Source organism: Nyctereutes procyonoides, unplaced genomic scaffold (assembly GCF_905146905.1).
Source record: "Nyctereutes procyonoides isolate TBG_1078 unplaced genomic scaffold, NYPRO_anot_genome, whole genome shotgun sequence".
In the NCBI taxonomy this organism is placed as follows: domain Eukaryota; kingdom Metazoa; phylum Chordata; class Mammalia; order Carnivora; family Canidae; genus Nyctereutes; species Nyctereutes procyonoides.
Genome location: NW_026575151.1, coordinates 10,415,296 through 10,434,125, shown reverse-complemented (window position 1 = coordinate 10,434,125; position 18,830 = coordinate 10,415,296). Strand labels below are relative to the sequence as shown.

Genomic DNA, 18,830 nt, shown 5'->3' with positions numbered 1-18,830 from the left:
AGTTAAGCCTCTTTAACAGGTCTTTCTTAGTCTCCCCTATTCTGATCACATAGGTTTTGTGTTCTAAGTCCACATGGCCAGCTGATCTGAGCTATGGGGGGGGGGCCTGATCTCAGGAATAGGAACTACATTTTGCTTACCTTTGAATCCCCATCCCTAAAAGGTCTAGCATGATCGCTAGCACCTAACAGGTATTCAGTCACTGTTAACTGAATTGAAATTGATAGAATTAGTCAATATCCTATGGTTCTTGTTAATCTGCATAATATGGCAGTTTTTTTAAATCTGAAAAACAGGTTTATTTCATTGGCCTTGTTAGAAAAATTCTGCTTAGTTTTCTATTATAAAGAAAAATACCTAGGAAATTAGCATTTGAATAATTTGTATTTTGCTACTCTCCACATTTTCATTGTTAGGAATCTACTTTCAGAATATTTTGCAGGTGTACTCACATTCCTAAACCATCTACATCCTGGAAAAGCATGTTTGTTATGCACAGAGGTAGAGCCAGGAGAGACAGCTAATGGGATTTGTGACTTAGGTATAAATGAGAAACAAAACCAAAAAGAAACTAGAGTGAGTTGATGCTATACATGATTTTATAAAGAAGACTATTGATATTTTTTCCTTACTTCAATATTTCATCGCCATCCAGGGTATTCTCATTTTGAATATAAATTTGGTGCATATAAATATTAGACGGAGTATTTTCTTCATGTAAGAAAATTGCTCTAGTGTAATCAAAGTGTGTTTTCAATTGTCCAATATGTCCTGTGTACTTAGTGTACTAAGATCTGGGTATCATGCTAGAGAACCTCTCCCTCGCCTCCCACTCCCTTCCTCTTCTATTCCTTTCACCATCTGAGTGGTAGGGAGGCTTTTTTCATTTTTTTTTGGGGGGGGGAGGCTTTTTTCAGATTTATTATTAGATGCATTTTCATGAGAACATGGCTTCTGTTTTTAGCAGTTCATCCATTCTCCTGTTTGGTCTACATGTGAGAGGATATTGTCATACTGAAATTTTAATTGTTTCTATAACACCTCTTTGCAATCTCACTTTAAGAAGATAGTGGCTTCAGGTGAATAACAAGCGATGGAAACAGATTGGTGGTGCTGTCATTTAGATTTAGGTTTCCTTGCTTCAATTCTAATAAAGTCTAGGGAATGACAGGGGAGAAAATAAAATCAGTTATTTAGGAGGGGAGATACTGGACTATGAACACAGAATAACCATGACTGGAAACAGTTTCACGACCCAGAATATGAGATTCGGATTCAAATCTCAACTCCTTCAAATACCATTTGTGAACTTGAAGAAGTTAATGAACTTCTCTGAGCCTAAAGAACTTTCTTTAAATGTAGATAGGCATGGCATCTTCAGAAGGATCAAATAACATATCGATAAGGATGACCAACATTCTTTTTAAGTACCCATGAAGTATGTACTGTTCTCATTTTACCAATAGGAATAGAGGCTTAGAAAGCCTACATACTGTCACGCAGCTGGACATGGAACTGGGTTTGAGCCATCACATAATGTGCTTCACACAGGCCTCCCATATGCATCTTAGGGCCAGCTATCATTATTCTCATTGTATAGAATTCTCCTAAGAATAACTCTCTCTGGGTTTTTTCAAATTTCCCATTGTGTTTACCAAAAACTTCCTGGTTAGAAAGCATTTTCTGCTACATAGAAAGTTGTAAGTAGAAACGAATCTACCTAGTGCCCCGTATTTGAGTATTTGTTTGCTGTATTCATGATTTTTTAAGAAATTTATTCATGAGAGACACAGAGAGAGAGGCAGAGACATAGGCAGAGGGAGAAGCAGGCTCCATGCAAGGAGCCCGATATGGGACTCGATTCCAGGACCTCGGGATCACACCCTGAACCAAAGGCAGACGCTCAATCACTGAGCTACCCAGGCATCCCTGTATTCATGATTTTAATGTGATTTAATAGATGTAGTCAGTAACTTCATATGTGAACTGCCCTTGAATTACTTTTAGTGTTTTTTAGCTGACGGACTGGGAATTCTGTATCTGAAGGTGAATTTGATGATGTCTGTTGAATTCTGTGTTAACATACTTTCCTTCACCTTAGATTAAAAATAAGGAAGTTCATAATTTCTGTTAAAAAAAAAAAAGGAATAGAGAACTCTGACTTACTTTTACATTTCCCAGAGATCCTTACTAACTCTGTGGCTTTCCTAGGAGAGGTGGTCCTTCTGGTTGATATGCCTGCAGACAGCCCTGCAGGAGAAGGGCAGCACCTGCCTGATGGGAGGACAGCAACTCCTACCAGCACATTTACCCAGCAAGACATCAATGAAGGCATTGTGTGGTACAGGCACTCAGGAGTCCCAGCCCAGAGTGACTCCTTCAGCTTTCAGGTACCCTCTGCTTCTGACTGACATCTTTTCTGATGTCTGGGTGGTCTGAGGAAAACCATCCTACTGTTATTTTCAACAATTCATGTCATTTTCTATGTTGCCTGGAAATCACATTTGGGAGAAGAACAAATGCAATTAATAGTATTGAGAGATTTTTTTAATCTGCTGATTCAGTCTTACAGTATCTCTACAAGCATAGTCATTTCCATAGCTCAGAGCTTATAATAGATAATGGATGGTAAAGTGTTTAGAAAAAAAAAAGGTTTTAAAATATTAAGATACCAAATGGAGGAAAACAAGATTTCTTTTTCAGATGTTTTTGGACCATTTACCATCTCATGATAAGATCATAGACTTAGCAACCAAACCCAGTGGGTTCATATTTCAGTCTTGTCATGCACAACTTTGGGAAAATTACTTTGGCGAAATGCTTGGGCTTCATTTTTCTCATCTGTAAAGTAAAACTACTATGAGGATTTAATGAGTTAATACCTATGGAACATGTAGAATACTACCTGTCCCTATGTACAAGTTTGTTACTACCATTTATAAAGATTGTTTAAATACCAGTGCTGTAGACTGAATGTCTGTGTCCCTCTCAGATGCATATGTTGAAATCCTACCCCCTTCCCAAGTAATGGTATAAGGACATGAGACCCTTGGTAGGTGATTAGAATTAGAAGAGGTCATAAGGGCTGTGCTCTCATGAATGGGATTAGTACACTTACAGGAGTCCCGAGAGAGCTTGCTCCCCTTCCCTGCTCCCTGCCATGGGGATGCAATGAGAAGTCAGTGGTCTGCGGCCCAAAAAAGAGCCCTCACCAGAACCTGAGCCTGCTGGCACCCTGATCCAGACTTCTAGTTTCCAGAACTGCAAGAAATAATTTATTGTTGTTGTTGTTTATGAGCTACTCAATTAATGTATTTTTGTTATGATAGCCTGACAAATGAAGACAAACGGACCATACGGAGGCTGTGAATAAATTGAAGGACAAGAAATTATACTGGGCACATTCTCTGGCACTTAGCAAATATAATTAGAAATTAATAATAAAATGGTAAACAAAAAGCTCAAGCCATTTAGAATTTTTAAAATAGTCTCCTAAATAATTACTAGTTCTAAAAGGAAATCAAAATGGCAAACTATTAAGAAATGTTGATGAGGAAGAAATAACTTATCAAAACTTCAATGCCGTGGATGAAATAATACTCAGAAGAAAATTGATGGCCTCAAGCTCTTATCATTGAGCAGAAAAACATGAAAATAAATGGAATAACTGAAGCTACAGAACCACAAGGAAAACCTAAGGAAAGCAAAAGGAAGGAATTCATAGAGATAAGCAGATGAATTGATTCAGTATAAAATGTGAGAATTGATAATGAGTACAAAATCTGAATCTTTGGAAAAACCAATAAAATTAGACAAACCTCTGTCAAGGGCAATATGGAAATAAAGAATTGAATAGAAGTACAAAGGAATGAGGAACTTTGAATGAGAAACAGATTGAAACATACATACAGGAAAGAATTTGGAAAGATGTCAGAGAAACTATAAAGAAGCATTGGTGGTAGTGATCAGCCAAAGCAGGGTCACAGACTCTCTGAATCTGAGACTTTTCTTTCGTCCAGGAATCCAACTGGGAATAAACTGCCATGATAATTCACCTTGTTAAAATTACCATCCATACCATGCATTCTGTTTCTGATGCCTGGTGTGCACATCTTCATTGCCTCACTAATTTATATTGTGTAAAAGATTTACTTTTCCAGGGAACAGATTGAACTAAACTTGGAAAGCATTAAAATGAGTTTATACTGAGCATACTGAATGTCCAATGACTGGGTAAGCCTTCATATGCCCTTTGCCAAGTTAACATTTTCATTTTTAGCACCTAGGGATTACATAGTCCTTAAAGAATGAGTCAGAATGGAGGCAAAGACCTCAATCATAAGAAGACACCTAGAATCCTCAGATCTGCTTTTGCGTTTATAGATGTCAGGATGAAGAACATTCTCAATATCAAGCACTTCCTTGGAAAGCAAGTCTCAGTACTTGCTTAAAATGATATTTGATTGCTTTTGCAAGTTGGTTACTAAATGGATAATTATAAAAAAGCAAAAGTTATTGATTTTTTAAAACCAAACTCTAGAATTTTTAACATCATTGAACATTATTACTTAGAAAGTGGTTCCCTCTGGAGAGTCTTCATACATTTTACTCCTACCTGAAATCTTCAAAATCTATGGGATTTTCTTTAGAATATCCTCAGTAGTGACACTATATCACCTGTGGAAGTTGATTTTACAAAAATAATCAAAGAGCTAAAAGTCAGCCAGTCTTACCAGTCATGTCTGGTAAGAAAAAGAGCAGTACTTATTTTTGGTTAAAACAGGGAGCAATTATGAAGTAACAAGCTCAGTTTTCTTACATGATTTGTGAACTGTCTCTGAAGGCATTCCAAGAAGTACATTTTGAACACTGACAGCATCTTTATTGCAAATGTGAAACAACTCTCTGAGATTATGTTCTCCTGGATATAAAAGTTTTGGTGTGTTTTTAAAGTCTCATTGTTTTATAGGCTTACTTCATATTTTGATTTGAAATGACAACAAGACACTGTAGCTATGTGCTAAAATAAATGGTTGCAACTTCTCTCATTCATCATGTTAGTGTCCCTAAAGAATTTTAAACTAAGAAAGATGTTGTTCTAATGATTTTTCTCTCTTCTCTTCTCTTTTCTTTCTTTAAAGCAGAAAATGCAATACAATGAGTTGCATGGATTTAATTCCATTTTAATATTGATGTGCTGTCATGAGTCATCAATGTATCCCATCTGTTACTTTGCACATAAAATTTGGGACTTATGTAATGCAAGTGGCATTAAAAAAATAGAGCATGGCATAGTGAGAAGAAAACATGCATATTTGCATCATTTGGGGCATGGGAAGGAACTCTGGTTTTGGTATATTCGGATCATGTTGAGATAGCCTTAGGAATGTGGTATGAAAAGAATAGCATATTTCACAGCAGTATCTTTACTAAGGAAGCTAGAAGTAATTCCCTTGCTTAGTAATATGTCCACATTTCACTACCTACACAGTGTTCCATTCTTTTTCTTCAAAAGATAGAGCATATTTTCCCCTTTCCTAAGTTTCTAAAGCTTCCAAATTGGACCATCTTCATCAGTAGGAACATTATGAAACTGCTGGCCTGTTTAAATACCAAATCTTATTGACTTTATGACTTTGATACCTTGCTTAACTTTTTTGACCTTTGGTTTTCTTGTCTTTAAAATAGGAGATAACATCTACTTTGTAAGCAGTAAGATGACTTTTGAAAAGTAGGTAGTACATGCTGAGCTCATGAGAGATGTTCAGTAAATTATAACTATCGTTATCAAATTATTCATAATGACACACAATAAGATATCTTCTTGAAAACATGTAGATATTCCACAACTTGATCTACAGTTCTCTGATGTGATCAAGAGAGAAGACAGTTTTTCTGTTGGGCATATCTTAAGAAGACATAGAGTAATGACTGCTATTCCTGCCTTTTTCTCAGAATTGACAGAACCCTTCCCCCTCACATGGAATTATTGCAACTGTGCATAGCAACTCTTGTAGCCAGCCTAAGGTGGAGCAGATAACAGGGAGGAGGGGCTTAAGGGGAACAACTCAGAAGCACTGAGGGAGGGGAGGAGCTAGCTACATAGGCAAAGCATCATTTTTCAGCATTACTGAAACAAGAAAAGGTTGATTTTGGTGACCACTCTTCTAGTTGTAAATGATATTAATCTCACTGTATCTGTGCTGGGTAAAGTTTAAAGAAGTAGAATAAAAATCACACATATAACGTGTTACATATGCTCATAATGAGACATATAGCTATCAAAAATTATGTTTTCAAGAATGTTTAATGATATAAGAAAACATCATAGAATTGTTAGAAATGTAAAACGCATACTTGTATATAAAGTTTCACATTTGCATAGAAAATAGACTAAACTAGAATGCATCAATATGTTAATAACTACTATGTCTACTTAGTGAAATTCTAGATTTTTTATTTCTTTTGTATTTCCCTGAATTTTTAGAACTGCCTAAGATGATTACATATTTTTTATAATCAATAAAACATTAGCATTAAAATATGAAGAGCAGAATGGAAATTATAATGCAAAAGCACAAAGAATTCAAAGACAGATGGTTTAAAGGGGGATAAAGAAACATGCACAAACATGCTGTGCCCAAAGGATGAGAGACTCACCAGAATGATATTTCTTTTCAGGTGTCCAGTGCCTCAGATGCCCATACACATCTGGAGAACCACATGTTCAACATCGCGATCTTACCACAGACACCTGAAGCACCTAAACTCTCTCTGGGAGCATCTCTCCATATGACTGTGAGTTGGGTGGGAGGGTTCCTCCTGCTTGGAGGAGACTCGCTGATGGGGCTTGATGGAATATCCTGCTTTTATATCTGGAGAATGCCTGGCTCAGGATGCAGACTCGGGGGCCAACAATAACCAGCCTTGAGAACATATTTCTCATTAACTTGAAAAGGAAACTTAAAATTCCAGAGTGAAAGGAAGGTTACATGGAATCCACCACAACCTCCCATCCATTGCTTCTGTCCTTTTTATAGCATCCCAGATGGTTCACAGGGCCTCTCTTTGCATAGATGGAAGAAGTTTCAAGCTCATTTCTATTTAATCAATACCATTTTGGCATAATTGTTCAGTCAGTTATGGCTCCACCTAGCTGGAAAAACTGTTACTCTGTGTCTTAGAAACCCAACGAGAAAATTTTGTTTTTGTTTTTCTATTATAAAAGTCTCCTGGAGAAGGTAATGCTTTGCTGTATCCAAAGACATAAGTACCAATCATCCAAGTGAAAGTTTGAGGGGCAGGTTGGAAGGAAGGGAGGGATTAAGGTGAAGGGTACCACCAGATGTAAGAACAGTGCCTACAAAGACACATAAATGAAAGACAATGTGATGGTTGGGACAATTGCAAACAGTTCAATAAGACTGGAGGACTTAAGGAGGCAGAGGAGGAGTAGTCAGGAGGTGGAGGTTCATAAGCTAGATCACAGAAGGTCTTGTGTGCTGTGGAGGAAGGAGTGTGGGTACATGGAAAGGTTTGAAGCAAGGTGACAGCTAAATTAGTACGTGAAGCTTAGTTCAGAGAATTAGCAACCCCACTATTCCCTATATCTAGGGGGTATGTAAGCCAGAACCCCTGTTCTAGACAGAGCCACAAGGATATAAGACCTTGTAAATTGATCATTAAGATTTACATTTTTGTTAGCACCCACATAATTACACTCCAAAGTAGTGTATCAGCTGTGAGCCACAACAAAGAGAGCAGCTATAGTTTTAGAAATTATGGGTCTGGGGCATGACAGAGACATAAAAGGGGAAACAAAGTTTTTAATGAATAGCTGGTATCGGCATTTCTGCCATAAACCATAATTTAAAGAAATCATAATTCAGCAGCATTATAAAGTCTATAATTCATCATTCTGACTGGAGGAACTCGGATCAGAATTTTCTCTAAACTGTAAAGAAAAATGTGCATACACACTTCTTGCCAAATGCTAATGCAGTGTTATTTTGAGTTTAGAGGAAAAGAATGGGCCAGGAGCCAATGAAGATGGCGCCCTTCCTACTATGTTGTTGTGGACCTCCAGGGACTTCTTAAGTTACTTAACCTTTAGGGTCTCAGGCTGCATGTTTGTAAATTAGATCTGTCCTGTATAATTTAGGATATCACAAAGGTGAATTTACTGTAAAATGTGATTAGCCCACTCTTTTATTCCTTAAAATATATAGTTTATATTTCTTTTGACATTAATTAGGGTCATTACAAGAGGATATACCTGTCATCTGTGACAAAAACATTTTCTATTTAGTGGCTTGGATTCCTCCAAGCACAGGTTTTACCCATATTTGATAAATACATTATGAATATATATGCTAAATACATACATGGTGTATTCATATATGTGTTTAAGGATAGGAGTCCAATTCTCCAGTCATTCAGTCATTCAAATCAATACATCTGAGCCCCTAATCTATCCCAACTGCTATGAAACACATTGGAAATTCAATGACTAGAAAACATAGTCTCTGTTCTCAAGGAACATAGAGTCTAAAACAAGCAAATATGTAAGCAATGACAGTACAGTGATAAATGCCATGATATGATACACAAGCAGAGTCCCAATATGGAAGCAAATAGGAAGAGACCTAGTCCAATAGGGCATGGGAAAGGTCATGGAAGGCTTCCTCTTGGAGGTCAACTGAGCTAGTTGAAGTGTAAATTATGAGCATGGTCTCAACTTTCAGCCTACATTAGGATCACCTGTAGGGTTTGTTCGATCACAGATTGCTGAAGCCCGCTCCAGAACTGTCTAATTTAGTAGGTCTGGTCTAGGGCTGAGAATTTGCATTTCTAACAAGTTCCCATGTGATACTGTTGCTTCTGGTCCACTAACTACACTTGAAACCCCATTTATCTGGCCTACAAATAGGCGGAAATTCATTCCAGGCAAAGGAGCTGCAGTGAAAAAAAGTTAGAGACACAGGAGAATGTGACTTGTTTGAGGAATTACAGAGAGTTCAGTTGGCCAGAGCATAAATCCCTAGGTGAAAAAGAAACAAGAAATGAGAGTCAGATCATAGAGGACCTTACAGATAAGATGAAGAGTTTCTATTTTGTCCTGAAAGGCTGTTGGGGCAGGTAGGATGTTGAAAGATTCATAGCAGAGAAGGGACATGATCAGATTTTCAATTTAGGAAGATCATTCTGGCTGTAGTGTAAAGAACACTGCATATGGGTTCCAGACAGAGAACAAGGAGCTGAGAAATAGGCTTGTTACAGTCATCTAGAACAAGAAGGATTGGTAGCATGAACCCCATGCAGTGGCAATAAGGATTAAGAGGTAGTGAAATCTCAAAAAGAAACTGCCACACCCATGTATATTGCAGCATTATGCATAGTGGCTAAGAGGCAGAAGCATCCTAAATGCCTTCAGAAAAAAAAAAAGAAAAAAAAAATGCCCTTCAGGCAATAAAGAAAGTATGTTATATACAACAATGGAATATTATTCAATCTTAAAGAAGGAAATCCTGCCATGCTACAGTATGTATGAACCTTAAAGACATTACCCTAAAAGTGAAATAAGCCAGTCACAAAAGGACAAATACTGCATGATTCCATTTATGTAAACTATCTAAAGTAGTAAAACTTTTAGAAACTGAAAGTGGAATAGTAGTTGCTCCTGCAGGGGTGGAGGTAGAAGTAGGGAGAGGGAAAATGGGGAGTTCCTTTTGTTCCATAATATAGTCAGTTTTGTAAGATGAAAACATTCTAGACATCTGTTCCACAACAATGTGTATATAGTTAACACTACTGTGGCTTAAAAGTGGTTAAGATGGTAAAAAAAAAAAAAATAGGGAGAGATTGAAAGATATTTAGAAACATAGTGGTCAGTTGGATATAGGAAGAGGGTAAAACAGCCCAGTTTCTAAATAAGTAAAGGTGCCATTCATTGAGATCAGGGATGTATGAGGACATTCGAGGGAGGGGGAGAGATGGAAGACATGATGAGTTCAGTGGACTGCACTTATAAAAGATGTGCCTATTAAAGGCTGGCGGACGGTCAGTAGATATTCTCTGTGGGAGATAAACCTCTGAGAATCATTAATGGCAAGTAGTGGTTTAATCCTCAGGCCTGAGATTCCCCAGGAAGATTGCACAGAGTAAAAAGCAACATATGCCTGCCTAAATGGAAATTTGTTCTGTGGCCTTTCTGTACGGCTCTTTTTCATCAAATCTGATTCTTTAAATGGTATCTTATGATTTTGTTTGCAGTGTTCCATCAGAATTATGTGCATGCAAACATATATAAGATGTATACATATATGTATAATATTATTAGATATGTACCTATATATAAACATGTGAGATGTATACATTTAGGATAAATATCAAATTTGGGTAAGGAAATCTGTAAACATGCATATTTACTAATAGCATAACATAATGTGAGATTTGGCAAATATGTTAATAGATTTACATCAACTCAGTTTTCGAAGTAATCATCCACCGTTTGACTTAGAAGATCCTTAAGGATAAAATCTTTAACTAATTAATCTTGGTATCTTCCTCAGCATCTAGCACAGTGCCTTATATAAAAGTAGTTGCTCAGTAAATATTTGTTGACTAGATGAATCATTTCAGATGTACTTTCACACAGCTAATAACTCCCTAAACTGTATCACCTTCAAATTTAAATAAACTGATCATATGGCTATATACACACATACACATACTTTGAATATCATATTTCCAATTCCTCTCTTAAAGAGGAAATAAGTTCTATTATCTTTTTTTTTTAATTTTTATTTATTTATGATAGTCACAGAGAGAGAGAGAGAGAGGCAGAGGGAGAAGCAGGCTCCATGCACCGGGAGCCCGATATGGGATTCGATCCCGGGTCTCCAGGATCGTGCCCTGGGCCAAAGGCAGGCGCCAAACCGCTGCACCACCCAGGGATCCCAGTTCTATTATCTCTTAATGTGAAGGACAGTATATTTACTACTTCCTTTTTCAAATGGTTGTGGTACTCAGAGTTGGATTGCCCAAGGTCATCACTGGAGAGAAAGGCCTAGCATAAGCCTTCCTAGTTCAATTTGTTTCCAAAGTGATTGCTGTAACAGAGTTCTCTTAAAACCTCTCTTATTGGGGTTAGCAGGGATTTGGTTGGAACACCTTATCTCTTTTGTCATATAGACTCAAGTCTGGGCATGCTGTAATTTTTTATGGCTGCGAGCTTATTCTCCATGGTTTTTTGTGTTTGAGGCCTTTCAAACACTAATAAAATTATTATCTGCAATTTCTGGAAATGTTTCTTCATCCTTGGAATTCCTATTGTGCTTTATCTGAGCCTTTCACAATACTTAGCAGTTTCTATATCAGAGTTATTTATGAACTTCCCTTACTAAAACTGAAAATCCTTAATGACAAAGTCTGCATCTGATTCATCTTGCATCTCCCATAGCTCTTTGTGTGGTACCTTGCCCATAGTAGGTTCTTACGAAATATTTGCTACATGAATATGCAAGTGAACTAATTTTGTTGTCCTGGCTAAACTATGTAAGAAGATGATTTCTTGTATAGAACCCCCATTTTACTAATTTCTTCTTCTTATTTTTTGTGGGTGTTTAATTTCTGAGGCCAGCCATGGACTTTGCTCTTTTGGTAATATGACAGTCGACATATGAAAGTAGTCTTTTTTTTTAATAGAGGCTTAAATGATAATGTTGTTCGTAAAAAAAAAAAAATGTTGTTTGTAAATCTTGATGTGGGATTCAAAAGATTTAAGCTATACACACATTTAGCTAAGGCTTACATGTTGAAGTGTTTGTCCCTCTTTAGATGACATTGAAAGACAATGGGAAATATTTTTTTAATTAAGTTGTTATAAAAGTATTTTAGTTACTTTACTTCTTAATCTTTTTATAATGATATTTTTCATTCACTCAACAAATTTTTGTTGAGCATTTTCATGTGCCATGTGCTGGGTGCTTGGACAAACAAAAATCCATATTCTCATGGAGTTTCCGTTCTCTTGGCTGGGCAGGATAGAAGAGACAATAAGTAATAAATAAATAACTCATATATTGCATGTTAGTGAAAAGTATTATGGTAAAACAAAAAGTAGGTCAAGGTCAAGGAGGTCAGAAATGTGGTGGGAACAGGAGAGACCCAGATTGCAGTTTAAAATGAGCTGAGCTTTATTAAAACAATGATGTTTAAAGAAAGACTTACAGGAAGTAAGGGAGAGAGCCATGTAGAAAAGAAGTGAGAGAAAACCATTCCAGGCCCAGGGAACCACGTGTTTAGAAACATCCAGTTGGGAGTGTGCTTAGATGTTCACGGAATAGCAAGGAATCCAGAATGACTGGAGCAGAATCAGTGAATGTGAGAGCAATCTCAAATTGCCAAGTGTATCTGCTGGGAGAGGGGAGAGGGAGAAGTTGGAGCAGATATTCTAAGTCCTCATGGGCCATCATAGGAACTTCATTTTTTTCTGTGTAATTTTTTTTTTTTTTTTTTTTTTTAGTAAGACATCAGTTTATGGTTAATGGTATGGGACAGACCGGGAAGGTACCAGGGCCCATAGTGATGAGCTTCCCAGGAATAGACTGACAGACAAGCAAACAGAGGGACAGGGAAACAAAGCCAAATGGCTGAGAGACCCAGGCCCAGCCTCGGTGGCTCTGCCTGGGCCCCAGTTCCAGTTCTGCCCTGGGAACCTGGGGGATGAGCAGGACCTACAGGTGCCTCGGTTCTTGTAAGGCTCCCATCTCCTCACTCCCTCCTGTCCCCTACCAGCAGGCTGGGACTTCTCACATGTGGTGTATTTCCAGGGCTAGGAAATGGCTGGTCTGGGGGTGGGGAGCCAGAGGCCTAGGTGGTATGGGGTTAACAGCAGCACTGGGAGGAATCTGGTCAGGCACCAGGTGTCTGGGGTGGGGCACCGCTCAGCAGGGCCATTACTGGGTATTGAGCAGTATAAGTCTAACCTCCCTATCTGGCTGGGTATTGTGCTGAGATAGACTATAGGTGGGGCAGGAAAACAATTGGAAGGTTTTCCTGGTGATCCAGGTAAGATTGTGGCTCCCAGCAGAGTGGTGGCAGTGGCAGTGGGGAGAAGCAATTGGAATCCAGATATATTCAGAGGTAAAATGGGTATTATGAGAAACATTATTCTGTAATCTTCTTTTGTTGATAGATATTTTAATAAAAAAAGTGTCTTCTGTAATGATTTCTATGAAATTTAATCTTTCATTTCTTAGTATATTTAATTGATAAATATTGAACATTCCAAATAGCCAATATTAAAATTGATTATACTTTGATATATGTCAGGATCAGTATTGCTTTCTTCAGGGAATGAAGTCCTTTTTTTACCTCGTGTCTATTTCTATTAGTAGAGAAATAATGTCAATAAATTCCATAATAAAATATATTATCTTGCCTAGCATGAATTTCCGTTTATCCAAGCTCCTATGTCCATTTCCTCTCCTTATTACTTTATTATTTTAGAGACATATAGATTTTCAAAAATCTCATGATACCCTGAGAATTTTCAGATATTTTGATGGTTTTGAGATTAAAAGTTGTCAGTACTGAACAATGTAGTGAGTCTATACTTTTCTCTCCATGTAGCTGTGCTCAACACATGTATTTACTTATAGGTGTGTGCACACATGCATAGGCTGTAAACATCTTATACAGGGCATATATTTTTAATTTGTTGTCCTTACTTGTTTTATTTTAGGGTGAGAGACCAGCTGCTCTTTGTAATTCTTATTTTCCTTACTCATTACATTCCAGAGCTGAGCAGTGGCCTGAAATATGACTCTTTACTATAGAGGGGTTGTCCTAACCTGCAAATGCTGCCTCTCCCCAGGACAAGTGTGCCTTCAGGACATTTACAAAGCAACTGCAACCTTCAATCTTTTCATGGTTAAAAGGAAGAACACCACGCCCTCCTCCATGAGAATTACTGAGGCCTACTTAATCCTTTCCTAAATGGGGAAATTCCTTCTGAAAGGAGCAGAGTTTCAAAGAGCAGGAGAGCATGTCAAACTCTAACCCTGCAGGGGTCAGTTAGGAAGAGCCTGCAATGAACCAGATATTTTTGTTCTGTCTTGCTAACAGCATATGTGACCCAGACAAGGGGCCCGTGTTTCTACTATTCCCTTTTCTCATCTCCACTCTGTGTTTTGCTGCTGTCCCCAACTCACTGTTATGATGTCTGGTCATGAGGTTTGAAATCTCTCTCTCTCTCTCTCTCTCTCTCTCTCTCCTTTTTTTTTTTTTTTTTTGAGTGTTGTCATTATGGGTGGGTTATGGCTATATATACGTGAATGAACAGTAAAAAATATGTACAATTGGCCTTTTAATTAATTTTCCTTGACACTTTAATTGGATACTGAGTGCTAGAAAGAAAAAGCAATATCTAGTTCTTTTGAGTAGTGCAATGGAGAAAAAGAAAACTATTTTTATGTGATTTAATAAATAATTCTTAAACCTTTGAATTCAAATAATGAGCCTCTTTCGATATTTGAGGTGAGTTCATCTTTAGCCCTTTGAAAAATCGCAGTTTCCATTAGCAAAGCAGGGGGCGGTGGGGGGGGGTACAGTTAGAGAGGGCTTCTTACCAAATCCAACCTTAACGTATTAAATCCAAGGAGTAGAGATGTAGTGACCTAGCTGTGAAAGAACTGGGGGGATAGCCAGCTGTGGTGGCTCATTTTCAAATGTGTACCACCGCGAGTTACACCTAGGGAAAGTGATCATATTCGGACTCCCACAGTATGCACCAACACAAACCTGGGGGCAGAGGGCAGGGGAGGGGAGAAGACAAGAAAACTGGAAGATTCTGTAACCCTGTAAACTTCTTAAGGCTAAGACAAATCTGCAGCGCTAGAGACCAGATCCCTCTCCTGAGCTTTCAGAGAAAATTTTGCTGTGTGTGACTAATTTAAAAGCCCAAAGTGAGGGCTGTTTTTTTCTTTTTGTCTCTTTAATAAGGTTTATTTTTGGCTCTGGCTTTTGTTTTCATCACACCATTTGTTCTTCTTCTTCCTCCTTAAATGTTGTTTAGGCTCGGGAAGATGGCCTCACTGTGATTCAGCCTCATTCCCTCTCCTTTGTAAACTCCGAGAGGCCAAGCAGAAAGATAATATACAATATCACGTTACCTCTGCATCCAAATCAAGGTAAGACGTGCAGAAAATGATCTCTTGAGTAATGCTGTTGTCTTCTAATTGTAGACCTATCTTCCAAGCTCTGGAGTTTTGTCTGCAGGTACTTGTCAAGGATTTAAGGAGTAACTTATTCATACCTTTGTTCCCCTGTTCTGAACTTAGGACCAGTTGAGAGAGACACTTTGGTCAGACAGATGGCACTTAATGTGTCAGCTTTGGTATGACAGAGCTGTGCTAGAGAACATGGCATGCATATAACCTGAGTTGCTGGATTGAGCTGCCCCTCCCATGCACAGGCAGAACTGGACAGGCAAAAGCACTGTCTGTAGGGACAGACCCTGCCCCAGTGAAGTTATGCCATATGAACAGACCAGATTTTTGTGCCCAAGATTGCAAATCCGAGAAACCACCAAGGAGCCGACACCGATGCAAACACACAAGGGTTTATTTACAAGCTCGAGCTTGGGGTCCAAGTATACCTGACACAGCGGAGCAGGGACTTGGACCCTGAGGTGGGTTTCAGCTTAGTTTTAAGGGCTGGTCTAGGGGACCTCCAGAAGGGCTGGAGCAATTCCTCAAGTTCTGTTTACATTCTGATATGGGGCCTTCAAGGGCATTGAGCTCTGTTCTTATTCTAATAGGGGCTTTCTGCCCTTGGCTTGGGCTCTGTTCTCTACCACGGGACTAAGATGGGACTTTCTACCACGGATGTGGGCTCTGTTGTCTTTCTGATATAGAATTCTCTGCCGAGGGCAATTCTGAGGTCTTTTGTCTTTCTGATATAGGATTACCTGCTGAGGACATTTAGGACATTCTGCAGTTTTTCCCCCGTAAAGTTCAGCTCTTATTCACAGGGACCTAAAATGGCTGTACTTGTGCTAATGCTAAACTTTAGGTGGGATGGCCTTAATTTTTCTCGGCCTCCACAAGATGAGCACGTGCTCTGGACAAGGAGCTCTGCCAGAGAATGCGCAACAGGCTGAGCCACATATACTTCTTTCCTTTCCCATTTGGATAAGTCACTCCTTCTGCATGGGGGAAAAATGAAAATGTGAAACTACAGTCAGCCAAGAGGTGGGCCCCTGCCATCAATCTTCATCCTTTAGGTCTCTTAACTTTGGGCTTAACTAAAAAGCCTGCTCCTAACAGAGGTGTGGCTGTCCATCATGGAAAGGCAATTAGCTTCTATTAAGACAGTTCTGCTCCCAAATCTGAAACTGCTCTCCCAAGACCAACCACTGCCCTGGATGTGAGCCTTTCACTTTATCAAATCCCCTAGGAGAAATAAATGTCTAAAAATTAAATTATATCACTCTTTCGATAAAGCTAAAGAAATGAAACACCTAAAAGTCACCTTCCCTTTATCTAACTCTGCTAAGTTATAGCAAGAGCCATTCTTATATAGCCAGGGTATCCAGCAGCCTGGGCTATCTTCTGGAGAATGGCCATAGATCTCTCAGCCCTTCTGAACTTGAATTAGTTCAAAACCAACTCTCACATGTGTCCTTCTTTGAAAGAATTGATAGGCCATGAAAGATGATCAGAGCATTATTTTTTTTCAATTTAAATTCAGTTTGCCAACATATAGTATAGCAGCCAATGCTTATCTCACTCATGTGCCCTCCTTAATGCCCATCATCCAGTTACCCTATCCCCCCACCCAGAGCATTATTTTTGTAACTACAAAATTTAGAAATGATAAATTTGCAGCCTCTAAAGCATTTATCACAAGGAGAGTTACAATTGCAAATCCAATTCTTAGAATAATCATGATCCATGTTACTGTTGCCTAAGATTGTCACAGACTGAGGAGTTTCTGAAGGAAAAGGGGTAAGTTGAGAAAAGTCTCATTATAGCTTTTCCTATAGACTGGAAACCAGTCTATATCATTTTCTTGGCAACTTTGACCTTTGAGCTTAAACTCAATTGAGAGAAGTTCATAATTATGATACAGTGTCTGTGACATATGGAGAATTACCTAGTAGGGGTAGTAGTTTGTGCCTTACTATTGTTTATAGTCAATGACTTCTAGGCAAGAATCTATTTGGGTTTCACACATGAAAAGAGGCTCAGCATCCCTAATCATCAGGGAAATGCAAATCAAAATCAGAATGGGATACTACCATTCACCAGTCAGAAAGGCCAGTATCAACAAGTGTTGCAAAAGAAAACCTTTGTGCACTGTTGGTAAGAATATGCATTGGTGCAGTCACTGTGAAAAACAGTATAGAAGTTTCTCAAAAAAATAAAAAAATAGAACTACTGTATGATCCAGAAACTGGTATTTACCCAAAGAAAACAAAAACACTAATTTGAAAAGACTTATTTACCCTTATAATTATTGCAGCATTATTTACAATAGCCAAGATAGGGAAGCAACTTCAGTGTTCATCAGTAGATGAATGAATAAAGAAGATGTTGTGTATATATACACTGCAATGTTACTCAACCATAAAAGAATGAAATCTTGCCATTCAAGTCAACATGAATTGGACCTAGAGGGTATCATACCAAGTGAAAGAAGTCGGATGGAGAAAGACAAATACCATATGCTTTCATTTATATGTGAATCTAAAAAATAAAACAAATGAACAAACACACAAAAACAGACTCTAAATACAAAGAATTAACTGGTAGTTGCCAGAGAGGAGGTAGGTAGGAGGATGGGCAAAATAAGTGAAGGGGATTAAGAAGTATAAACTTTCAGTTATAAAATAAATAAGTCACAGGGATGAAAAAAACAACATAAGGAATATAGCTAATAATACTGTGATAAGTTTGTATGGTGACAGATGGTAACTATACTTAATGTGGGGAGCATTTCATGGTGTGTACAATTGTCATATCACTAAGTTGTACACCTGAAACTAATATATTGTATGTCAACTATAATCCAATTAAACATTTTTTTTTAAAGATGCTATAAAAGTCAGTTTGGGGGATCCCTGGGTGGCGCAGCAGTTTAGCGCCTGCCTTTGGCCCAGGGCGCGATCCTGGAGACCCAGGATCGAATCCCACGTCAGGCTTCCGGTACATGGAGCCTGCTTCTCCCTCTGCCTATGTCTCTGCCTCTCTCTCTCATTCTGTGTGACTATCATAAATAAATAAATAAATAAAATTTAAAAAAAAAAGTCAGTTTGGGTTTCAGATTTGCCTTTTTCATGAATGACTGGAGAATGGGATGGTAAGAGACACCAGAGAGCAATTGTTCTTGAAGGATAAAAGACTCCCACTGGTGGGAAAGGCAGTTTATAGCACTGGTCATGCAGTCAACGATCAGAATTACTGTTGATGCTTATGCTGAGTCTTTTCCTCCCCAGGAATCATCGAACACAGGGACCAGCCCCACTCTCCCATCCGGTATTTCACACAGGAAGATATTAACCAGGGCAAAATCATGTACCGTCCTCCCCCTGCAGCTCCTCACCTCCAGGAGATCATGGCCTTCTCCTTCGCTGGTAATGCCTTCTTTATTTTGGGGCACCCGGACTGCTCTCCTGGGATCTTCATGGCAGGGTCTTCCTAATTCTTCCTATTGTCCTTCTGGATAGTTTAATAACATTGCTCTATAGCTGTTCAAAATTGCTTGAGATGAGACTTGTAGATTAATATGTAGTTCGGGCTCAGTTCATCATTTTTTTTTCATTT

The 18,830-nt window shown here is 38.4% G+C and overlaps 1 protein-coding gene across 3 annotated transcripts in view; it reads left to right on the top strand.

Moving 5' to 3' along the window:
* Positions 1–18,830, top strand: part of FRAS1 (Fraser extracellular matrix complex subunit 1) — a 437,262-nt gene that overhangs the window by 302,549 nt on the left and 115,883 nt on the right. For all 3 annotated transcript variants that reach the window (XM_055313090.1, XM_055313089.1, XM_055313088.1), the window contains exons 31-34: positions 2,212–2,390; positions 6,682–6,798; positions 15,080–15,194; positions 18,503–18,640. In XM_055313090.1, coding sequence (XP_055169065.1) covers positions 2,212–2,390; positions 6,682–6,798; positions 15,080–15,194; positions 18,503–18,640 — 549 coding nt within the window. The remainder of the gene's footprint in view (positions 1–2,211; positions 2,391–6,681; positions 6,799–15,079; positions 15,195–18,502; positions 18,641–18,830) is intronic.